Source organism: Rhea americana, unplaced genomic scaffold, assembly GCF_003343005.1.
Source record: "Rhea americana isolate MKP2758 unplaced genomic scaffold, rheAme1 scaffold_92, whole genome shotgun sequence".
NCBI classification, from domain to species: Eukaryota; Metazoa; Chordata; class Aves; order Rheiformes; family Rheidae; genus Rhea; species Rhea americana.
In genome coordinates, this window is record NW_028187111.1 from 2,854,669 (window position 1) to 2,877,788 (window position 23,120).

Genomic DNA, 23,120 nt, shown 5'->3' on the forward strand with positions numbered 1-23,120 from the left:
CAGTGGAAGATGCGAGGGAACACTGGAGTGAAGCATGTTGTTATGCTGAGTTCCATCCAGTGTCTGAGACAAGGTAACATATTTATCCCTCTTCCTCTTAAACAAAGTATCACAAGGCTGACACCGACTGCAGAATTAATTCTGAACATCTAAAATATGTTTTTACTATGTTGTTATTACTTTTCCAGTGGGTCTTTAATAGCACATTGAAAAATTTAGAGAACTCAAAGTCCTTTATTTTTTTTTCCAAATTGTTGTTACCTGGGCAAAAAAACAAACATCTTTGTATACCTTTTACTGTAAGTCTGAGGTGAGTCTTTAGGAAGCTGGATGTTATTTCACAAGGATATTCTCCAAACCTAGAATAAGTTGTACTAGGTGAAAGATCATTAGAATGGAGTACATGAGTTTCAGATTTGGCTCAGTTTGTCATTCCTATGCTTCGGTAGCAACTTTCCCCTTTATGGATGTTTGAGCATTTCCCTGGTTTTAGAGACTATCCTGCTTGAATACTGACTTTCTTTCTTCTTCATCTTTCTTTTTTTTTTTTTAGTCTGCTTTTCTTAAATTGTTTATATCAGTTATGAGCCTGAAGCAGACTGCAGGAGTATGTACAGAAGGAATATAGATATTTAAGAGTTTTTATTGACTTGTTCTTATTATGCTACACTGAATTAACTTGCTGCCAATTTTGTTGTTTWGTTTTCTTCACGAGATAATCACAGACAGAGCTTTATCACTTTGGAGATATCTGTCAAAATCATTAACCTAATTTTGAGAAGATAATAAATCTGAGAACAAAGACTTACCTTCTGGCTACAAGTTTTTGATGATGTTATATATGTGACAAAATGTTTTATCAGGATTATTACTGGTAATAAATACATCAGTTTCCTACGTTATTTCAAAAACATATTTATTATAAGAACTTCTGAAATAAGCAAAAATTATTTTTTTCACACCTCTCTTGATAACATTTACTTTTGATTTCAGAAAAATGCTAAGCCTTCATTACTTCAGTATGTTCAATCACTTGCTTCCTAGTACCTATCTGCAAAGACAAATATGTTCAGACAATGACTTCGGGTAATGACTATCAAAAATTATGTGGCACACTGCACCCATTCGTTGGATTGAGGTGGAGAAGCAACTACGAAAAGAAACACAAAAAATAGTCCGTATACAAAATTTTATGAATAATATCATTATAGTTCAAGTTTTGCAACCACCTTTCAATCATAAGTGGCTGCAGCTTTAAATTACTATCACTGTATCTTAGATTCTGTACTGCTGCCCACCTGTATGACTTGCGTATAAACTCACTACCAGCATYCAGGTGTTTAGTGGGTTTTCTGCATTTCCAGCACTACTTTCATCTTATCATCATACTTCTGCTTAGAATAGAAGTCTTTGGACAGAAAAGGAAAGAGGGCCTGGTCAGGTTTTGGGGAAAGAATGGAGATATTTCTATCTCTTTCTCTATAGAAAGGGATGTGAAAGTGCACATTATACTTCTAAATCAATGAAAGAGTGAATATGCCAGCAGTGGTAGTAGTATCATTATTTTGATTTAAAAAAATCACTTAACAAAATAATAATATCCTTACTTTGTGCAAAATTGGACAAAAGTCAGTCTGCCAGTTTAAGGTGAGATTATCTAGTGAGCTAAGCAAATGTCTAAACACTAACCAGCAGTACCTCTACTAGTTCACAAGAACCTTTCTACCTTCAAGATAAGATAAAGGTCTGACATTTAGCTGCCTTACTGAATGAGGTGGACAGATTAACTGGATGTCAAGTAAATACTGTCAGTTATGCATGAGCAATGTCACAATATTGCTTTTAAATGCTAAGACACTATTTTCAGGAACGCAACAGACTGAAGTGTCTGCAAAGTTAAGCAATGTTCACTTAAACTGCTTTTGAAATAACTGAAGCATTAAAATATTTAATAATAATTAGACTAAAATAATAACGAATTCACTAAAAGGAGAGCAATCATTGTTGTCAGCAGTGCACTATAATTGCTGTGAAACTACAGTTTACAGAACCTTGTACAGAATACTGTTTTGAAACTATTCAAACCCATAATTCAGCTGCCTTATTAGAAAGAACACAATAATCTATTCCAAATACTGTCAGTGTACTATAGCAAATAACAATTTGGTACTTTCTAAAGATGTAAAATGCATACACACTTCCACATAGTGAAACTGTTTCATAACTTTATATTTTCAAGATTGTTTTATGATTATACCAGTTCCCCTCTCCCACTCCCCATAAAATGCATACATATTTTTTCACAAAGAAAGATTCAAGTGTTATATTAATTAATCAATGAGGGAAAGTTTTGCAAATTATGGTTTTATGGAAATCTCTTTGTGAACTCAAAAAAACAGTTATGTTCCTCAGAAGTTTCTTGAACTATTCTGTAGTGCTTATATTCCATTCAAAATGTGCCTGTGAGAAGGAGATTTACTCCTACATCATACTGGAAAATTACAGCTGAACCTTTAGTAAACAGTTGATTAACTGTCCTCATATTTTATTTGCTAAATTTTTTTCCCATTTTACTAAAACTTCAGGTTGAATCTCACTTGACTTTTCAGTCCTCACTTCCAGTCGTTTTATATCCCTTGTTAAATATTTTATTGTAACTCTTTTGTTAATTTTGTATTCTGTTTTCTTCTCATTTTGTGCCATGTACATATGATCAGCCTCCTTTTATTGATGGTTAATGAGGTCATTAATAGAATTGCTACAAATACTTTTTAGAAAGATAAGTTTTCGAACAGTGGCATAGTCTTACCTAAGACATGGGATACTGTCCTTCATCATTCCTTCACATGCTACGGTGTTGGTACTGCCTGAAAGGTTCTTTAAAGAAGGAAGCTGGGATGAGGCATCAGGAAATGGAGGAATTATTTCTGGTTCAGGAGTAATGATATCTTCTACTTCATACTGAAGTCGTACCTCTAATGACTTAAATAAATAAAAAGCTAAGTTATAATTTAATAAAGAAAGCTACTGAAAATTCTATTACTTTCAAATAAATACCAGTAAGTCTGTCTTTCTAAAAATAAAAACACCTTTATCTTCATTATTTGCAGGCAAAGAAAATTGTCACTTCACTCCACTGCAGCCTAACAGCATAAGCAGATAGGAATTACTCATCTGCCCTACACTGGTGATGGGTATGTAGGCATATTCCTTCAGGTCTTACTTTGATCCAAGCCTTTTATTGTAAGTGAAAGGAAAGAATATAAATACACATTTCTAACATTTAGCATGAAAAGAGAAATTCATCATTCACCCTAAGATAGACATTATTCCAATATATGAAGGCATCATTAACGATTAATGTCCTGAAATTTTCTGCCGATTGTCCAACATTCTTTTCCTAAGCAAATTAACTAAAAGAATCACCAACTCCACCTCYGTACTGCTAGTATACCAAAGTCTCTATCAGACAGATTTTAGCCAGAATGCAAAAACCTGACAGTGTGGAGAGTACTGACCAATGGACTTCACCTGTCCATAGGTAAGGGTCAGGAAATCACACAGAGATAACAGTCCATATTCTCTAGATGGCAAATAAATTTGGCAGATTCTAGAAAGCAAAGTCCAAACTAGTTATTTTTCACATTAATTCTAGGTTAGGGAAAAGGAGACAGGCTCTAATCTACATGACTAATTATCTCAAAGAATCATGATAAATGTTGGGTAATTTTTTATATCTTATGAATTGTTCAAGGAGTTTGCTGTTTCGAAAAGAATAAGAAACAAGGTACAGCCCTCAAAGTGGTAAGGTCTTGGGAATACTATTTGAACAGTAACTTCAGTGCTGTTTTTCTGAAGTGGTCATCAAATCAGAAGCAATTACAGATGCAGACACTGCAAAATTCTTCTCAGTTAGTGATCTCTCTCTGAGACATCATCTATACCAAGATGAAAATGGCACCATTAGGATAATAGCTAGGTTTTAGGAAATCAGCAGATAAAGATCACTGAACACTCTCCTTTTCCTAAATTCAAGTGTTGTGTTAAAACACATAAGGTTTCAGAAAGAAGTGATTCTATTCAATTAGAAGGAAAAATGCTCTGTCCCAAAATTTCACTTTTGCTTCTCCACTCCAATAACTACAGATATTTTTTGCCTGAAACAACGAAGAAACCTACAGACAGCCTTTGCCTTCAAAGACTAATGAGCAAAATACTGTGTTCTAATCTCTTGGAAGTAATTGTTGCCTGAACGAAACAATTTATAATGCTGTTTAATCTTCATGCTTGACTGAAATAACTATTGAAGAATATGTTTCTTCTGTGTACCATGTTAGAAAGACATTATTCTTTTTTGGTCATTTTTCTTTGTGTCTTTCTTTCCTACTAGTTATCATTCACTTGCAGACAGAAAGAAAAATTTAGGCTAATCACATGACTGTGAATTTTTTTTTACGCATTAGTCCTGGCTGACTGGGCCTTGAAAGGAATGCAGACCTGCCATACCAGTTTATTTGACACACTGTGCAAAGATCTTTTTAGAGTATTCCATTACTAGGTTCATTGATTCTTCTTACGACATTCCAGCTAATGCAAACTTTTTTCTCTGGTTCTTTTCAAGAGCTTGAAAGAGGAGCTACACTGAGGAAAGACTGGCACTACCATAGTATTTGAAATTCCTTTCCTTAGAAAGTGATCATGCTTAGTAGACACCTCTTTCTTATAAAGTGGGAAAGCTTAACACATTTTTCTTTGATAGACCAGACGGAATAGATTCAGACAGTAAAAAAGGAAAAACGCTTTTTACATAACTGTATGGCAATGACTCCAGTGCTGGATAAGAAGCAGAATTTTTGTCTCATGTATACTACTAGCCTTCAAAGTCTGATATGGAATGATGCAAATAATTCTATTCAGGAAATCTCATAGACAACACATGCCCTAGGATACACTCAAGGGTGGACTTAACCTGTCACATGAAGAAACCTCTGTGTAGCCTCCATGCTTTCTGTTCACCATAGCAATGACGTTACAAGACTGATGTCAGACAGACAAATTAATATGGTTCCTTCTTAAAATGCTGCCTGCTGCTGGACACAAGGGATTTGTAGACTGAATTCAAGCTGAGTTTAGGCTGGTTGCTAGAGAAGAGAGGACACTCAGTGCTAGAACTTGGGCTCACTATAGGCAGAGAAAGGTCCTGAGACTGACAAGCTCAGGCTCAGTATAAACAAAGCTAGACAACCTAAGTCGGGAATTAATTCCAAAAAAGACTAATACTTTTTATATATATAAAAGGACCAATCACAAGTGAAGAATGAGTGCTTGCAATGAAAATGCTAAAACCAAAAGCTGAGGCACATCTGCAGAATAGGGTTGCACAAAACCCGCGGGAACTCACTGACTATGTCAGCAGTATTAGGTAATAGTGGAACAACTCTTTACAGAACAATTCCTTATACAAATGCTTCCAAACTACAGATGAAATTTGAAAAACTGTTAAATTGTATATATTGTTATGTTTTAGAAAATACAACTTCTGCTGCAATTCAGCTGAAAGAGACAGGAAAACAAGGAAAATAAAAGAGAGGTAATAAAAGATAATGTGCAGCTGCTATGGAATAATATAAGGACACTCAGATGTAATAATAGCATTATAGATCAACTGGTCAGTAATGCAAAATTACTGTTCATTAGTTTTTAAASATTCCTGGAAGGGTAATGAATCTCCTAGCCAACTGGCACATGATTACAGCCCAAAAGTGACACGAATGTTTTTGCCAGGCTAGAGCCATAGATATCAAAAGGACATTCTAATATTATGAAAAGGAAAAGAATTTTTGTTGGAGAGGTGGAAAATGGAAGGGAAAGTTTGGTTCTGCCACTGGGGTTTGTTGAGAGCTGGCAGACACAGATAAAGACTTTCTGGCAAGAGAGTGCCTAAACATGCAAACTGTTCTCTAGATTCTCTAAAGCCAGTTAATGGCAAGTCTGAAGGAAAGACATTCATGTTTAGATTGTCTTATGCTTAAGAGTWGTCTTTTGTTAAACGTCTTAGACTTAAGAAAGAATACTTTATACTATGAGTGCTGTTTAGCCACTCTATTAGCAATTGTTGCTGCTCCTGTGCAGAACAATACAAAGTTTAAGTCAGACTTGCTGTGTTACTATGGTAAATACAAGGTGACCGCAGTGCAGTTAAAAGAATATGAACTATCTGCTTCTACGTCAAATCAAGTGAACAAGATGCTAAGGAACTTATCAGTTTCAACTGCTTAGGCATAAGTAGTTTGACATTATGTATAATGTCCACTTTTGAGGAAACAGAGCCAGCATAAACCAAAAATCCAGCAACTATTTTGTTAAAGATAGTGATAATTTGAAGTTCCCTTGTGTTACAAACAGTATGAATATAAACTAAGGAGATGAAATTCTTCAATTAAAAGGAGCAATATTATGTTTGTATGCAATGTATATTATCTGATAAAACATACAGCATCCAAAATTTTTAGAGCAGGTAAGTATGCAGCATCATAAAGTCTTAAAAGCAAATCAGGTCTGAAATCCATACTATGTTGCCATTAATGAAAAAGTGGAGAGCTGGCTCCTAAAACCTCAGTTAGATTTTTGTTATCAACTTCAGCAGGATCAAGACCTCACTTAAAAGGTTTAAAATTGAATGTTCCTAGAGCTTTATTTACATAGTTTGATATAAGTTATATTTAAGTATATAAGCACAGATGCAGCAGGGCACAGAGGCAGCAGGGCACTTAGAAATGGCGGTTTATTATAAGAGAGTAAAATTCTGAAGGACTTACTGCAATTTCAGTATTTACTTCATGTTTGCTGAACTTGTAAACAACCACATACGCAGAAACTCCTGCCACACAGAAAATTCGACTTTCAGGACACCAGTACATCATCTGAACAGCAAAAGGGTCTTCTTCCACAATCTCAGCTGTTGCTTTTCCTTCCCCTGATTTCTGTTTTTCAAACACCTTTGATGTTTTTAACTTGTACAACATCTGTAGAGTAACTGCAAAATATTAAAACATATCAAAAATACTGTTTAACATTAAGCAAAATAGTTATAAAATTCCTCAGAAGTGATAATCTTTTCAGTTGTGGCATAACAAAGAATCATATGAAGGCCTACAGGAAAGAAATGGGGTATTATACAGTATATTCTGGTACACGGTATTGGTTAGATACACATTTAATATTTCCAAAATGGGTATTTGCCTGTGGAGTATTTGTTAATACTTTCTGAGACAGTATGTCAAAGGTGTGTGCCAATCATATATCCATATTTGTGTTCATACTCAGTGTTGAGGAGAAGCTGTGTTATATGTAGCTATTTTTCTAATGAGATAAGATTTCTTTTCTTTGAGATTATTGTCTTGAGAGAAAGTGGATGTATGGCATTTCAAGGGAAAAAATAGGAAAGTAATCTGTAGACTGGGCAACACAAAGACTTTCAGAAAAAGTACAGGAGTTCCAGAATGCTTTGAATAATTGACTAGCAAATTACTAATAAATATATCTACATCTGTACCTATATATCAGACCTTTACATCCAGAACCTGGGTGAAGACTAGAACATCACTGCAATGAGTTTTGGAGGTTAAGGGATTATAACTAATCACATTCTGATTTACTGACAAACCTTTTACAGCTGCTCTGTGTGAGTGCTCCTTAGACACTCACAGCACTGGGGAGAGAGTATAAACTATTAACATCCTTGCCTGTTGTGTTTTACCCTTTTCCTGCATTAATTTATGGCATTAATTAATGACTGCATAAGGTCAGAACAACAGGCAGTCAGACTCAGCACCTTAAGGGTATAAATGTATGTAAAGGTAAAGCTGTTTCATGTGTCAGTGTTATTGTGCTGTATCACTCAAGCTAGCTTGTGTAATAGATAACAAAAAGATGGAAGAACAGTGTTTTAAGCATGTAATGAGACTAAAAATACAGCATAATTACATTTTAATTTTGCAGTGCAGATATATTCTAGGAGTCTCAGCATATGCATGCTACTAAACCTTCACAAATTACAGCAAGAGCTTCTATAATGAATACATAATTCCTCTGGACCTCTGTGATGGTGGAAGAGGCTCCAGGATGTACTAAACCCCACTGGCAAATCTAACTGGCACTTAGAATCGGACACCTTGGGTCTGTGTATACTGGGACTGGAAGAATTGCAGCATCTTAGAGCACAGTAAGGAAAAAGAAAGACTCTATGCCTTATGCTTCTGGGAATTACTATGCATTATCCGCACAGAAGCAAATAAGAAACAACAATGGCTTTTGAGCAAAGATAAATTTGGAAAACTGCTTCAATGGCTGAGCAACTCCCTGTCTCCAACAGATCTGTGCTCTGAGATACAAAATTGCTTGATTAAAATATGCCTACTGGTGAAGCACTTTCTGCTTTCAAGTATTAGCAGGACATCATGTTTGCCACGAAATTCTCAAACAAAATTTGAACTCCAATAAAATAATTTAAATTAAAACTTTGTAACTAGTAAGTAACAAGTACTGTGCCAGTAAGGCAGTGTGTTATCTTGAGAAGTAGTATTAAGACCAGGACTTCAGAGATGCATTGAAAATTCCACTACTGTTAAAAGGATCTTTGAATATTCAGAATCATCTAAGCGTTTACTTCTAAGACCAATTCCCATTGCAGCATGTAYATACTGTTTAGTGAGTTATATTTATTCTTTATTTATCCTCGATGAGAAGTTTTTTCCTTTCCCCATTCCTGTCAATATTTATAGAAGAAATCACAAGTACATTGGTTCCAATGCAACATACTTGCTAAATGCTTTGAAGTCTTAGAACACTCTGTTTTGTTTCAGATTAACATTATTTCCTTCATTTGCACATTCGTGTCAAGGTGAGCACAGATATGTAATGAAATACGCGCAAGACTAGGTCTAATGCCTCACGTGTAATGCTCTGTATGAAAGTCATTACCCCCATTTTCTTTATATTAAAGCTCTTTAAAACTTGTTGCCTTTGTGGATTTACTCCTAGAACCTCAACACCTTTTTTTGCACAAACTTAGAAGTAAATATTATCAAGTCACTGTCTCTACTACTGATAGCTTCTAAAATAGGTCTTTTAATCCTTTTCTTCTTTTTGGTGCTCACCATAACTTGGAAATGATGGAAGATACAAACTCTAAGGCTGATATTTTTCTGTTTTTCTTCCATTTTCAAATAAACAAAATGTGTAATAAACAGCTAATATCTAGTCATGTTCACTGGCAGGCCTACAAAAAATTCCTGTATGCAACAAGGCTTTGAAAATCCTCATTTTCTCCTTGTCCAACCTGAGGAGTGAAAGGATTTGCTATTAGACAAAAAGACAATTAAATGAGAAACTCATCAGGTTTAGCCAATACTAAAATCTTGTATATCTTCCTCATATTTGGATGGAACTGGTAGTACTATTACTCATGATAATTCTGCAGTGCTAAGTGGAAGTAGGAGGTAGTATAAGTGTTTTATGCTCTGTGTTCTTTATCACTATATAGACCGGTCATTAGTATCAAACTGAATCTCCTTATGTCTAACAGTTCAGAGAGCTATTCCTTTCACATAAATTTTTCTAAAGAAGTGGGAAGACACTGATACCTCATGGAAGAGATATTCTACTCAGAGATCCTAGGATCACAGTGGAAATAGAATACAAGGTATCTCTACTGCAACGTCTATGAAACCCAATTACATCATTTGAATCAAAATATTTTAGATTCCAGCCCAAATATACGTGCTTTTAAGACAGATACGGGGTTTTATCACTCTCCTTGACTTTGACTCATTTCAGCCTAACATATCTCACTAGCAGAGTTTTTTCTTCCCCCTAATTTACTCACTTAGTTTTATCTCATTATTCCAAATTATACTATCTCAGATATTACTACTCATATTAACTTTAAACACTTACTGGCAGAAGCATCCCAAAACTTTACTGATCCATCTGCATGGCTTAAAAGAAAAAACATAAAAATTAAATGTGTTAAAACAAGATGAAACTCTAACCATTTTATACTTTCAGTGAGCGATAAATATAATACTGTGCTTTGTGTGGTAACTCTTCATACCTAATTGACAATATACAGTAATGTCCATATAAACTATAAGAACACTTTGTTATTCATTTATTTAGGCTAGTAAGATGTTTTTTTTTATGTATTTCCTATAAAGAACTTACCCACTAAAGAAATTTGAAGACTAGAATGACAATAGTTGCCATACTAACAACAACTGTAAGACACAGTACCTTTGGCCTTGCAGTGGGCCAGCATCAAGTTTCTGCACTGTAAAAATGCCATATAAATCAAATTTTGAAAAGACAGACGTGAAGTTCATTTTTCTTAAAAACTTACTATGTGTTTTTATTAATAGAAGATTATTCTTGGAGTAGAATCGGAGAAAGGATATATTTCTGTTTAAAACGAGAACAATATGTTCTTCCCCTTATAGGTACTCCAGTTGATACCATAATCTTATTTTTAAAAATAGCTTTTAGGTATTATTGATTTTAACAATTTACCAAATGTCTTGCTGTCATCTATGTGGTCGAGACTGGCAAACATAGACTCCACTGCGTAAGAAGGCTGTTTTACAGGCTTCTGTTTTATAGCGGAGTGCCTTGAAAACCCAGCAGGGATTGTTCATGGGGTTGCCATTGTGACCTGAGACTTTCTATGCCTTTTTTCTTTGGGTCCATTTCTCACTTGCAAGGTGAAATTCATCCCAGTGCACCACTTCATCACTAATGCTGGTGTATTAAGAAGAATTCCAAAACATTTCTTGATACAGATTCCCCAGGAACTCAAAAGTGTGGAAGAACAACTGGCCTCCTTTTTAATGCTATTCTCTGTGTGCTTCATGGACACAAATTTCTCTTGCAATGGACACTCCTTTCCAAAGATCCCACCTTCATAATTTTATAGATTTGCCTTTTAGCACTTGGTCCTTACTCAAGAATTCTCACAATAGTTTGCCCCTGAGTACAAAGCTCTGTTCTCTCCAGCAAACACAATTTTCTCTGGTGACTCCAAGAATAGAAGACCAAGAATAAAAACCACTTACTTCAATTAAAGAGGCCAGAATATTTATACTTTGACACCCTGTCAAGGTTCAACTCTCATCTGTGGCTAGTCCATAGTCAAAAGCTCTAGACACTAATATTTTAAAAGCACAAAACTTCAGTTTCAATCTCACCCTGTAATAATAATTTCAGGATATGTCTGTGCTCCAAGGTTCCATGCTCCACCACTGACTGGCCACTCCTAAGCAAAGAACAAGAATACTGAGATCAGAACTAATCTGAATGAGTTTTGCTTGACTGGTTAATTTTTGAACTCAAGAGTTGGCAACATCTTCTTCTAAAAAGTAACACAGCTCAGAAAAAAGGAGCTTTAAAATTTACTAGCATTTTTATGTCATCTGTTGAAGTTCTATGTTTTTTAAAATTTCCACATAACTACTTGGGAGGGTGAAATACAGCTTTACTGCAGTAATTCATAATTGAAATTACAGGAAGAAATAGCAAACAATCCTGCCACTTTTTTTCACATGAATTGACTCTTAGAGCTTGTATAGGACACTGAACAGGACTGAGAATCAGTTTTGAGTATGAGGAATACTGAAGATACTTGTCCCCAAAAATTAGGGAATATCCAAGCATAACATCAAGGGATACAAGATGAGGAAATGTGACTTTCACAGAACATACAAAATCATCATCCTTTCTCTGCCTTTTGTGTAATGGCAAGACATCCATTCTCTTTCTGGGATGAGGCTGGTAGAGCAAAATGTGGAGGATGACATATGTGCAGAGTGGGTGAGGATGCATGTAGAATATGAGAGCGTGGAAAAAAATGGGGAGCACAAAGTGGATATGTGAACATATGGAATGGATGTATGGGAGCACAGAAATGGGTGGATGGCAAGTAAGTAATCAACTACATTCAGAGGGTGTATTTGTGTGTGCACAAATAAAGCATGTGGACAAAAGAGTGTACAATGAGTATAGATGGGTGGGGAAAGTTTGAGAAGCTATGCATACAAAACAAGCACAGATAAGCAGATAGGTTGAAGTGAGAGAAAAAAATATTTTCTTAAGTGCTTTTCTCAATCAATAGCCAAAAGAAATAAATAGGGTCCAGTCTCTCTGTTCATGGAACACTATGCAGCTCCAAGGAGAATACTTCTGTTCATATGAATAGAAAAATGATGATAACTCCAATTTGTTTATCCAAAGTTTTTTTTAGATTATTTATGATGGATTCATTCTAATCAAAACACACACCAGATTAATGTTTGAAATCTATAAAATAATAGTATTTTCTCTTTTTATTTCTGCAGCTTGTATAATTTCTAAAATCATTTCATTAAGACTTTAGTAGCTCAGTAAAATAATTATTAATATTCCTATTTAATAAAAATTTTACAGAGATGCTGTGAACTCTCAACTTCTATGGAAACTCTTCCTCTAACTTCATTTGGTTGTAATGATTTAAGGTGCTACGTTTTCCTCCAGTAGAGATAGCATATTCAGACAAATTTGAGTTTTATACCGATGACATTCCTTTAGCTCAATCTGAGGTGGTATAACTCCAGCAGTCACACCATTAAGTCCTATATAATGGTGGTTAACAGTTGTACTTAACTGATGGTGTTTCAGAGGGACAAATATCAGGCTATAAGGAACCACAAAAGGAAGACTGCYTGCAGCCTCCTCTGCCCTTACCAAATAGGCTCTGTGGCAGCTGCCCAGGTTCTAAGCTCTTGCCRTGTACCATCCGAGGCACTAGATAGGCACAGGCTCCCTGAACTGGATGTTTCCTCTGAGGAAAAGCACTAGGTGTGTTTAAGCACCACTACAGCTCATATTCAACCTCTGAGCTGCTGGTTGGACCAACTTGGAAGTGAGTATTGAAGAAAAGCACAATGAAAAAAAAATCAGCAAGGTATTACAAAAGTATAAGTTGTACATCTAGTTACATGTTTTTCATATAAAACAATATTATTTTCGTTTACCTTATTGCTGTATCCTTGCTTTTTATGTTTTGCTCCTACAGAATAGAGTACAGGAATCAAATCTGGAGGACAGTCGGCAAAATACTCTGTGCAGGTAACAGGTGACTCATGAATGTCAATGGGATATGGATTTTCAAAGATTGGAAAACTAGTCAAGGAAGACAATTTATTAGAACCACTGTGATACTGAAGCATATAAGAAAAAATATTCTTATATTAAAGTACATAAAATAATCTAAGCAAAATTATTACCAATAAATGACATTTCCCTTAGTTTTTCAAACATAGATATCATACTTGATGTCAATAAAATGTGTAGTTATTCAAATAAGGATACAAAAACTATTGTGTTGTGTAAGAACTCTCTTCTTGTAATGTAAATACCCATTCATGTGACTAGTTCCTAATGTTAATAGGACTACTCATGTGAATGAGGATTAGGATTTAATTTTTCCTAATATCTTAAAATTTTATTTAAGAAATATAGGGCTTACACTTTTTCTCATGCATATGATTTATGTTATAACCTAAGAATTAGTATACAGTTGTGGATTTTATACTGAATATTTTTGCTTATTGTGCTGATAGATCGCTGATTCTACAAGAACAATAGCAGTAACAGATGAAGTGGATCTTCTGACTTGCATCATTTCAGACCATCTGATCAAAAGGATGGCCTCACTCCTAGCCGATTACACAGTGCCATTCATAATTCAAAAATGCAGAAAGTCTGATTTCTATTACATCCATTTTATACTGCTGAGATGACTCAAATCAGTCTTGAAAGTGAGTGAGATCAGAATATGATTCAGCTAAAATCTTTTAAGATGTTAAGGGCAAAAATCTATTCTTAGTTGTACCAATGTGAATGTGGATGTACATAACTGGTGTTGTTGGAGGCATAACAAAATAAGAATCAGATCCTGCATTACGTAGCGTATAGTTCCGTTTTCATAACAATATTGATCCCAGGGTGAAAGAATTATTTGTCACTTAAAACAGCAACTGGATTATGAAAGAATCCTATAGATCCGTTGCTATAAATTGATGCCATTATTTATTAACATGCTTGAGTAAATAGGTAAGTGGTAGTCCCTGCAGAGTCTAGTAAAGTCAGACATGCATAAAAGTACTTGTTGAATCTGGCTTCCAACACACAAATTTAGGTCATAACTCAGCATGTGCATGTTGGAGGGCTGTGCTGAAGAGACCACAGGCTTAGATTTATTCCTAAGCTTAAAAAATATATTATCATAAAGTGCCTATCTATTAAAACCTTAGCTATTAAGGTGGAGGTAAACATATAGAATTATCCCAAAGAATAACTAACTTTAGATTGTAAAATGACATTGATAACATTTGGACAGCTTTTACCTGCTAACTTCATATAAGACTTCAAACTTACTTGGTTTGTGTCAGGTCAACAACAATGAGATCTTTTTCCAAAAGCACAACTACAGCATAGGGTTCTTGAAATTCTGTAAGTGAAGAATCAAGTATAAAAAACATGCAGTTTTCCTATTAGTCATTTTAAATAAGCATGTCAGCTTTATAACCTGTAAACACTCACAGTATATTAAACAAAAGATTTGAGATACAGATCCTACAATAACTAGACACACATGCAAAAAGAAAGCATTTGATTAGRGTCAGAAAGGAACTGAGAAGAGGAACTCGGTAGATGTCTCCCATAACATCCTCCTAGGTAAGCTCAGGAAGTGCAGGCTAGATGAGTGGACAGTGAGGTGGACTGAGAACTAGCTGAAAGGCAGAGCTCAGAGGGTCGTCATCAGTGGTGCAGAGTCTAGCTGGAGGCCTGTGCTAGTGGACTTCCCCAAGGCTCAGTACTGGGGCCAGTCTTATTCATCTTATTCATCAATGACCTGGATGAGGGGACAGAGTGCCTCCTCAGCAAGTTTGCTGATGATGCCAAGCTGGGAGGAGTGGCTGATACACCTGAGGGCTGTGCTGCCATTCAGAGAGACCTGGAAAGGCTGGAGAGTTGGGCAGAGAGGAACCTCATGAAATTCAACAAGGGCAAGTGCAGAGTCCTGCACCTAGAGAAAAATAACCCCATGCACCAGTACAGGCTGGGGGCTGACATTCTGGAAAGCAGCTCTGTAGAGAAGGACCTGGGAGTGCTGGTGGATGCCAAGTTGACTATGAGCCAGCAATGTGCCCTTGTGGACAAGAAGGCTAGTGGTATCCTGGGGTATATTAGGAAGAGTGTTGCCAGCAAGTTGAGGGAGGTGATCCTGCCCCTCTACTCAGCCCTGGGCAAGCCTCATCTTGAGTACTGTGTCCAGTTCTGGGCTCCCTCAGAGACACAAGAGAGACATGGAGCTAGTGCAGAGAGTCCAGCATAGGGCTACAAAGAGGATCAGAGGGCTGGAGCATCTGCCCTATGAGGAACGGCTGTGAGAGCTGGGCCTCTTCAGCCTGGGGAAGAGAAGACTGAGAGGGGATCTCATCAATGTCTACAAATACCTTAAGGGGAGGTGTCAAGAGGATAGGACCAGACTCTTTTCAGTTGTCCCATGTGACAGGACAAGAGGCAATGGGCACAAACTGAACCACAGGAAGTTCCGCCTGAATAAAAGGAAGAACTTCTTTACTGTGAGAGTGATGGAGCACTGGAACAGGTTGCCCAGAGAGGTTGTGGAGTCTCCTTCTCTGGAGATAATCAAAAGCTGCCTGGACATGATCCTGTGCAACGTGCTCTAGGTGACCTTGCCTGAGTGGGGGGGAGTGGACTAGATGATCTCCATAGGTCCTTTCCAACATCAACCATTCTGTGATTCTGTGAAGAGAAATGACTTTTGGGCCAGATAGCTGATCACTATACATGACAGAACTTAAATGGCATATTATAGCACACCAACAGGATGGCAAATTGAAAGTAAAGAAATAGAATATGTGGAAGCTGCAGTATTATTTCATCACTGAACCAATTACTACACAGAAAATATGTCTTTGTTCTCCAAGTAATACTCTTCAGTGTATGACTGTTCTTCAAAAACAGACTGTGAACAGCTGGTCATTTCTACCTGATGATGCATAATGACCTCARTTTCAAAGGAATTCCAAAGGAAAATGTTCTCTAGACTCTCATTTCAACAATAACRAGGGAAAATGGAAGAAACAACATGACAGAAGTATTCTGGAGAGTTAGCAGATGACCCAAAAGATACCCTTGTGTAGCAAGTTGGGGCAGAGTTGGGAGGGGGCGGGAGAGAGAGTACCCATGTGAGACGGAGAGCATGAAAAGGAGACCTGCTCATTATCTCACTAAAGTAAGCAGCTGCACTTGATGTGGTGGACTGTGATCTTTCAGTCACTTTTATAAGAGAGCATTTTTATCTAAGCTTTGTCGCATGCTGGCATTCAAATTATGGTGCTATCAAGTTTAGCAGAGTTGATTTTTGCTTTTTAAATATAGATGAGTTTACTTGAGTTCAATACTGACAGTTCAACTGGAGAAAGATATTTAAAACTACGTAATTGTTTATGACTTTTCCCCAGAAAATCCATTTCATAATAGAAGCTTGTACTACTTGACCTGCTTTACAAAGCTGCCTAATTGTTGTAATACTCCTGTAAGTCTGCTATGTTCAAGTCAGATTATATCATGTTCCTTATTCCCATACTCTTTAGCAGATTAAACAGTTGTGGTCTATTCTTAATGCTTTTTATCCTCTATAATTGGTAAACATTTTTAGATTGAAAATACAAGTATATGCTCCTCTACATGCACAGGGTACCTCCATGTTAATAATGTAAATATTATTTTAAAAATTGTAAATATAAAATCAAGACTATCAGTTGAACAGTAGTGAGCCATTTCAGCATGTACAGGCTTACATTACACTCATCAAATAGTCGATGCCAAAAGGCTGATTAACGTGACTTATTTACTTCCCTTTCAGGTTTGCTATGAATGTATATCATTTGATAGCTTGTTGTCATACCAGCCTGTGAATAACACTGGTTAAACCAAAAATGTAAATATTACCATGTGAGCTGAGGGAAGGGCTATCAAATCCTTAATACTGGAAAGTATCACTGTATTTGCCATAATTAAATGAAAGCCAAAACTAACTTTGACTACTGAAAATTAAATTCATTGCATGAGATTGAAATAAATAGACACTTTATCTTTATCAAGTGCTTTTAATATGCATTTGATTTAGCTACATATAAAAGACTTATTTCACTTTTCTGCCTGAGAGCTTAAAATGTTAATTTCTTTTTGGCTTACAGTTTTTCTTACTTCGCTTTCTGGAGTTTCCTATGAATTTATTTCAGAATTTAGCAGTCCAACAATACGCAGTAAAACTCTTAAAGAACTGAATTCAGGCTGATGAGTAAGAATCTATTAAAATATTTTGCAGAAAAGTGACAGTTTAAACTTAAATAATTTACCAGTCTGTCCATTTCAAGCCTCATAAGAAGTGTCAGAAATATAAGCATATATATGTTATTAATAGCAATATTTCCTCACATTAGCTCATGTGTTTCAAGCTTATATCGGGAGACCATTGCAGGCTTTATTGTTCACACATTATCTGTTTCCAATGTTAGGAACGCAAATAAGTTCTATTTACTTTCAGTCATTTTATTTATTTTGAGATGGAGACAACTGCCAGAATGGAAGACCCCAGTTAACCGAATACAATTAAGACACTAAGGTTGGAGAGAAGACCACTTCATTTACATTTTCTATAGCTGTGTGTTGTTCAATGAACTCACCATTTGGATAGGGGGTTTCACAAAGAGTTAAAAAATCAACTATAGGGTGATCCATTTCAAGAACTGTAATCGCTTTCCCATGCATGATGGTTAGACTTGGTCTTCTACAAGCTTTGTCATATGACAGTCCACCAGAAAATATCACAAATGGTTCACTGTGTTGAAAGTCAAAACATGGTAATTAAAAGTTTGCATTGCAACAGTACCTTTTAAATAAAAATAGGTTTGCAAAAAGTAAAAGAGAAAGATTCTGAAAGTACTTTATTAACTCAGGAATGTAACTGCACTGAATTACAAAGTTGAAAGGATCCAGTCCTTTGTCAAAATATCTGTTGATATACTGAAATTTCTTCTCTTTAAGATAAGACCTATTATGAAAGACCTTCTACTTTAATGCAGCTGCAAATTTCATATCATTTATGACAGTGACAGTTTTATTCCGTTTTGCTCCCCTGCCTTCTACTTTTTTTTTTTTTTTTTTTTTTTTAAGTTTAGGCGAATTTCAACCAAATTAGACAGATGAAGTTTCCAAAACATTAAATCTCTACTGTCAGCTAGATATAGCTGATAGATCTATAAATATCCTGAGAGAAAAGTGGTGAGGTGAGATCATTCTTTATCAGGTATTTGAAAATCCATATAAATGAGAAAACTTACACAGTCTGTAACCACAGCAAAAATTTAAAATACAGCTGGTACCTCATTCAATACCAAAGTCAATTAATTCCAAGACAAATCTGTCTCTCAGATGCTAAAAGAACTGATTTCTTTTTAGAATGAAAGTTTATCTGAGTTTTTCAAAATTTCTTGCAAAAAAAGACATTCTTACTTTGACCAAAAGTAGATTTAGGCCTACAATACAAAGGTCCTTTTCCTGAATGCCACTTTGTGTCTGTCTTTCTACCTTGATCCTGGTGAACTTCCCCAGGCTGCAATGGCCCAGGCAACCTTCCTTAAACATTTCGCTCTTCGAAGAGGGCTTTTCAAGAAAAACAATGTAAGTTCAGTGGTATTTGAAGTTCTGAGAGTTGATGAAGAGGTCTGTGGCTGAACTCAATACATTGCTGCTCACTGCACACTCATATTTGGCAAAAACTTCAGTCCTATGAAGGGACTTTCGTGAGGCCAACAGCGAAGTTGGGGAACAGCAAAGGATCACATGAATGTGACCATGCTACACATGAGGCTGAGGACGAGCCCTTCCTCTGCCTAGGACAGATGAGATCTGCTCATGATATATTAGAACCATAAACTATATACCATTAGTCCTAAAAATCTCATACTCAAATTTTACATAAATTTGGAACATTACATACATTCTCACAAGGAAAAGAAACATTTCATTTCAGACTATTTAGTACACTATGCAAAAAAGCTTAATCGTTATTAATTAATACCAGCACTATAACCTTATTTTACTTTAAGTTTTGTATTTTAAAAAACAGCTTAAGTTTTAACTCAAATGAATTTAAAACACAATTTCAAAGCAAAAACTGTGAAAATAAATTTCACAGGCTATCCAGAAACTTGACTTAGATGATTTCTTTATTCCTATACTTCCATTCTATGGTCAAGACAGAGTGTCTCCATAAGAGAGTAACTAGAAAACAGCAGCACTAAAGGTCACAACTGAAGTATAATACATTTGCATGTCCTGCAGCACTCTACAAATGCAAGTTTGCCAGAGTAGGTCTACTTTACACATAGCATGGCCATGGTTTTACCTAGACTTCACCTACAGAGGAATAAAACTTACCTGTTTTTACAGGTCTTGTACTCTACTTTTAGAATTGGTTTACAAGATTCAGTTTTTTTTCCATCTCTCTGAATTTTTCCTAGGAAGAGGATGAAAACTTTATTAAAACATCATTATAAGCGAACTATCAAAGTAAAATATACACAGTGAAGCAACTGTATAAGTACCAAAAGAATTTAACTTTAAAGCTATAGAAGATGACAAAAAATTAACACCTATTTCCCTAATATATGAACTTGTCTAAACTATGTTTATCAAGGCTTTAAGCTTTTACTGCCACATATGTCTAAAGGACTGTATAGTACACTTTAAAGACATCTAAAAACCATCTGCACTACTGTCAGGATGACACTCAATCAGTAATTAACAAATCTGAACAACTGTGTACCTCAGTTTTTTACTAAGTCATTCTTAGATTGACTCAATTCATCCTGTTGACAAAATGTTATTATATGCTCTGGACTGTGACCAGGTCAGTGATAAAATTAAATGAAATATACAATTGAAGTTCACAGGTTCTTTATTAGTTACAGCTCAGTACTATCTTTCAGTCAGAGAAGAATCATTTGTAAACCAGAACATGAACAATTATGTTTTGATTGCTTTGGAAGGCTTAAGCTTGCTTTCTACAGCAATCTGACTCGAGGATACAGAAAAGACTGAGCTAAACTCTTCTTGAAGATGCACAGTGATAGAACAAGAAAGAAAGGACACAAGTTGGAACATTGGAAATTCTGGTTAGAAATAGGAAAAAATTATACTATGAAARTGTTTAAATACTGGAGTAGGTTGCTTAGAGAACATGCGGAATATCTGTCCTTGGATGTGTTCAAGACTTAACTGGACCACTCTGAGCAACCTGATCTAATTTGGCCTGTTTTGAGCTGCAAGTTCAACCGGAGGACCTCTGAAAGACCCTTCCAACATAAATTATGATTCTATGTTTCTAAAAATGATAGAAAGATGACATTAGAGCAACATTACCCAATAAGAAGTATTTATGAAACTGATAGAAAACAAAGCATGTTTGTGAAAACTGTTATCTGATTTTGACAATATTTTGCAGCTACTTTGCAGATTAAAAATATTTACATGAAAATTATCTCTTCATTAGGGTTACAGTAATGAAAAAAGAAATGAACATAGATATTAGCAAATAACATAGGCAGTATTGCATTGCTTCACTTTAATTAACAAAATTACCATGTGGAATTGTTGTCTGGAATGGTCTATTAGGACTTTTCAGGTTCCAGAGGGTCAAGCTGCCATCAGAGTGACTGCACATGAACTGTTTCCCTTCATGGTGCCAAGCAACAGAATGAATAGCCTAGAAAAACAGTAGAAGTTGAGATGGAATACAGTGTTTTTACCGATGATATTTTAATGTATGACTTTGGATTATTTTTATCTAGTGATATATCAACAATTGAATGGTTCTTGTTTATCCACAGTTCATTACCAGCACTGTTTAGTAACACATGACTATAATCAGTTGTTCACTGAGAAAAAAAAATCTACCATAAATGCTAACACAACACAGGAACATAAGGAAGTCTGTACTGTATCCGACCAAAATGGCAGTAGTAGGTTGTTAAGGGAAGACAATAAGAACAAGGGATATACAGTGCAATCATTACATCTCTGATAGCTCTCCTTAGAGATATTTTATTGAGCAAATGTATAGRGAACGCTGTGTAACAGGTTTTTACTTGTTACAGGTAACATAAAACACATGCAGGCTTCCCCAAAAGACTATTTAGGAAAAGCAAAAACAGTACTTTGTTCTGTAATCTATTTTTTCCCCACATTCTTCAGTTTCTGATTGAGTACACAGAAATCTGGAATATTTAGGAATAAAAACAAAGACTAAAGTGACCAGGACTGTTTCAGTGATATAGAAAATTAATAAAACAGTAACATAAGGTAATTTTGAAATTGGCAGTGCTTCAGAGAATGGGAATCTGGCACTCCTATGTACATAATGCAAGTCACATGTAATGAATATTAAGTATACTGAAAAGTAATACTTTTAAATTAATAGAAATATCTTAATATTTTATGCACAATTAGTGAAATTGACTGGCACAAAATATCGGAAGTTAAAATAGCTCAAGAAGGATATGACACTTAGAGTATAATGAGAATATCCACAATTACATCAGACAATCTCAAAAGATAATAAAACTACCAAAAAATATTTTCTGACAAGAACRAAAGTTTTGTCTCGTTGAATACCAGAGTTTCTCACACACTCCCTTTGGAAGCACTTGCTTCTGGTACTGTAAGAAGCAGAACACAGCACAGAGTCGGACACTTGTCCCAATTAGGCCAACAAGTTTTATGAACTATTATGGCAGGACATTGAAGTGGAGAGGGAGGCAAGATGAAGGAACTGAGGCTTTTTTAAAGTCTGGATTCTTTAGCATAATCCACCAGTTGGGGAGGAGGTAAGCAGAAGAGAAAAATTCCTTCCTATCTCTGGCATACAACTACATTATGTGCAGCTCTATCTTGTCTTGATATTTATCTTTTTTATCTATATTTAACAAGTGACCAAAAATCCTTGTTTTTTTGGAATTTGATTAATATTAAACAAAATTATTTTGGTATAATCTGTTGGTCATTTCATTTAAAAACAGGTTAATCAATGGCTCAGATAACCAATGTGTGACTAATTCAACAAGAGAGGATGACAATGTCAGTTGCAGAGTCTTATGCAAGACAATAAATACTGTAAATGAGGTACAGGTAAACCAAACAAATAATGGAAAGATGAGATAGGAAGAGAACAGAAAGAGCAAATGAGTTCACAGAAGTGAAGGAGTCAAGGATGGTCCTTAAATAATGAAGACGCAGCTGTAAGAGGCAAGTGTGTGAACTGGAATGATAATAAAAATGTAATTTGCATTGGAGTTGAGGATGATGAAGAAAAGAGCAAAAGTTAACAGGGAAAAGTCTGGAAAGAAAAGGACTAGTACAAAAATATGACCTACAACTAACTTACAACCAAATAATGCAAGTAAACCAAATGCAATTTCACACAGATATTGAAGAAAGTTTTTGGTAGACATTTTATTTAAATACATTAAAAGTTAGAGATCCAGAAACAAAAAAGTTGAATCTTAAAAAAGTAAATAGCTTACTGGAAAAAAGAAACCTGTGCAGATACAATTCTTTTCTGAGGCCTGAGATATGTTTTTTCCTTTCTTTCTTTTTTTTTCCTCTCTCGCAAGAAGCAATATAATTGTATCTGGATTGCTAGGCAAAACAGGAAGTGAAGGAATTGTAAAGTGATTCTGTTAAGTATTTTATTTTGCAAACCATAACTTGAAATTTACTGAATTTTCCCTGGAATCCGTTTTCCTTCCAGAAACGTTAGTTGCCAAATAGCATAAAACACAGTGTATTTTTTACGTAAGTGTAAATAAGTGAGATATATTTTTGAATGTAGTTCAATAAATTTTCATTTTTGCACTCCAAGAAATGCTAACACCTTGTGTACACTTACAGTTGTGCATAGACTTTTTACCTGCTTTATTCAAATAACTTTAACA

At 35.4% G+C, this 23,120-nt stretch overlaps 1 protein-coding gene across 1 annotated transcript in view; it reads right to left on the reverse strand.

Annotated features, from left to right (window-relative positions):
• The window catches only part of STXBP5L (syntaxin binding protein 5L), a 201,063-nt gene that overhangs the window by 61,052 nt on the left and 116,891 nt on the right, over positions 1–23,120 (reverse strand). The window contains exons 8-16 of the mRNA XM_085324665.1: positions 20,770–20,893; positions 19,567–19,645; positions 17,811–17,965; positions 14,467–14,539; positions 13,062–13,209; positions 11,241–11,308; positions 9,958–9,998; positions 6,819–7,036; positions 2,810–2,982 (exon numbers count right to left, since the gene is read on the reverse strand). Coding sequence (XP_085180791.1) covers positions 2,810–2,982; positions 6,819–7,036; positions 9,958–9,998; positions 11,241–11,308; positions 13,062–13,209; positions 14,467–14,539; positions 17,811–17,965; positions 19,567–19,645; positions 20,770–20,893 — 1,079 coding nt within the window. The remainder of the gene's footprint in view (positions 1–2,809; positions 2,983–6,818; positions 7,037–9,957; positions 9,999–11,240; positions 11,309–13,061; positions 13,210–14,466; positions 14,540–17,810; positions 17,966–19,566; positions 19,646–20,769; positions 20,894–23,120) is intronic.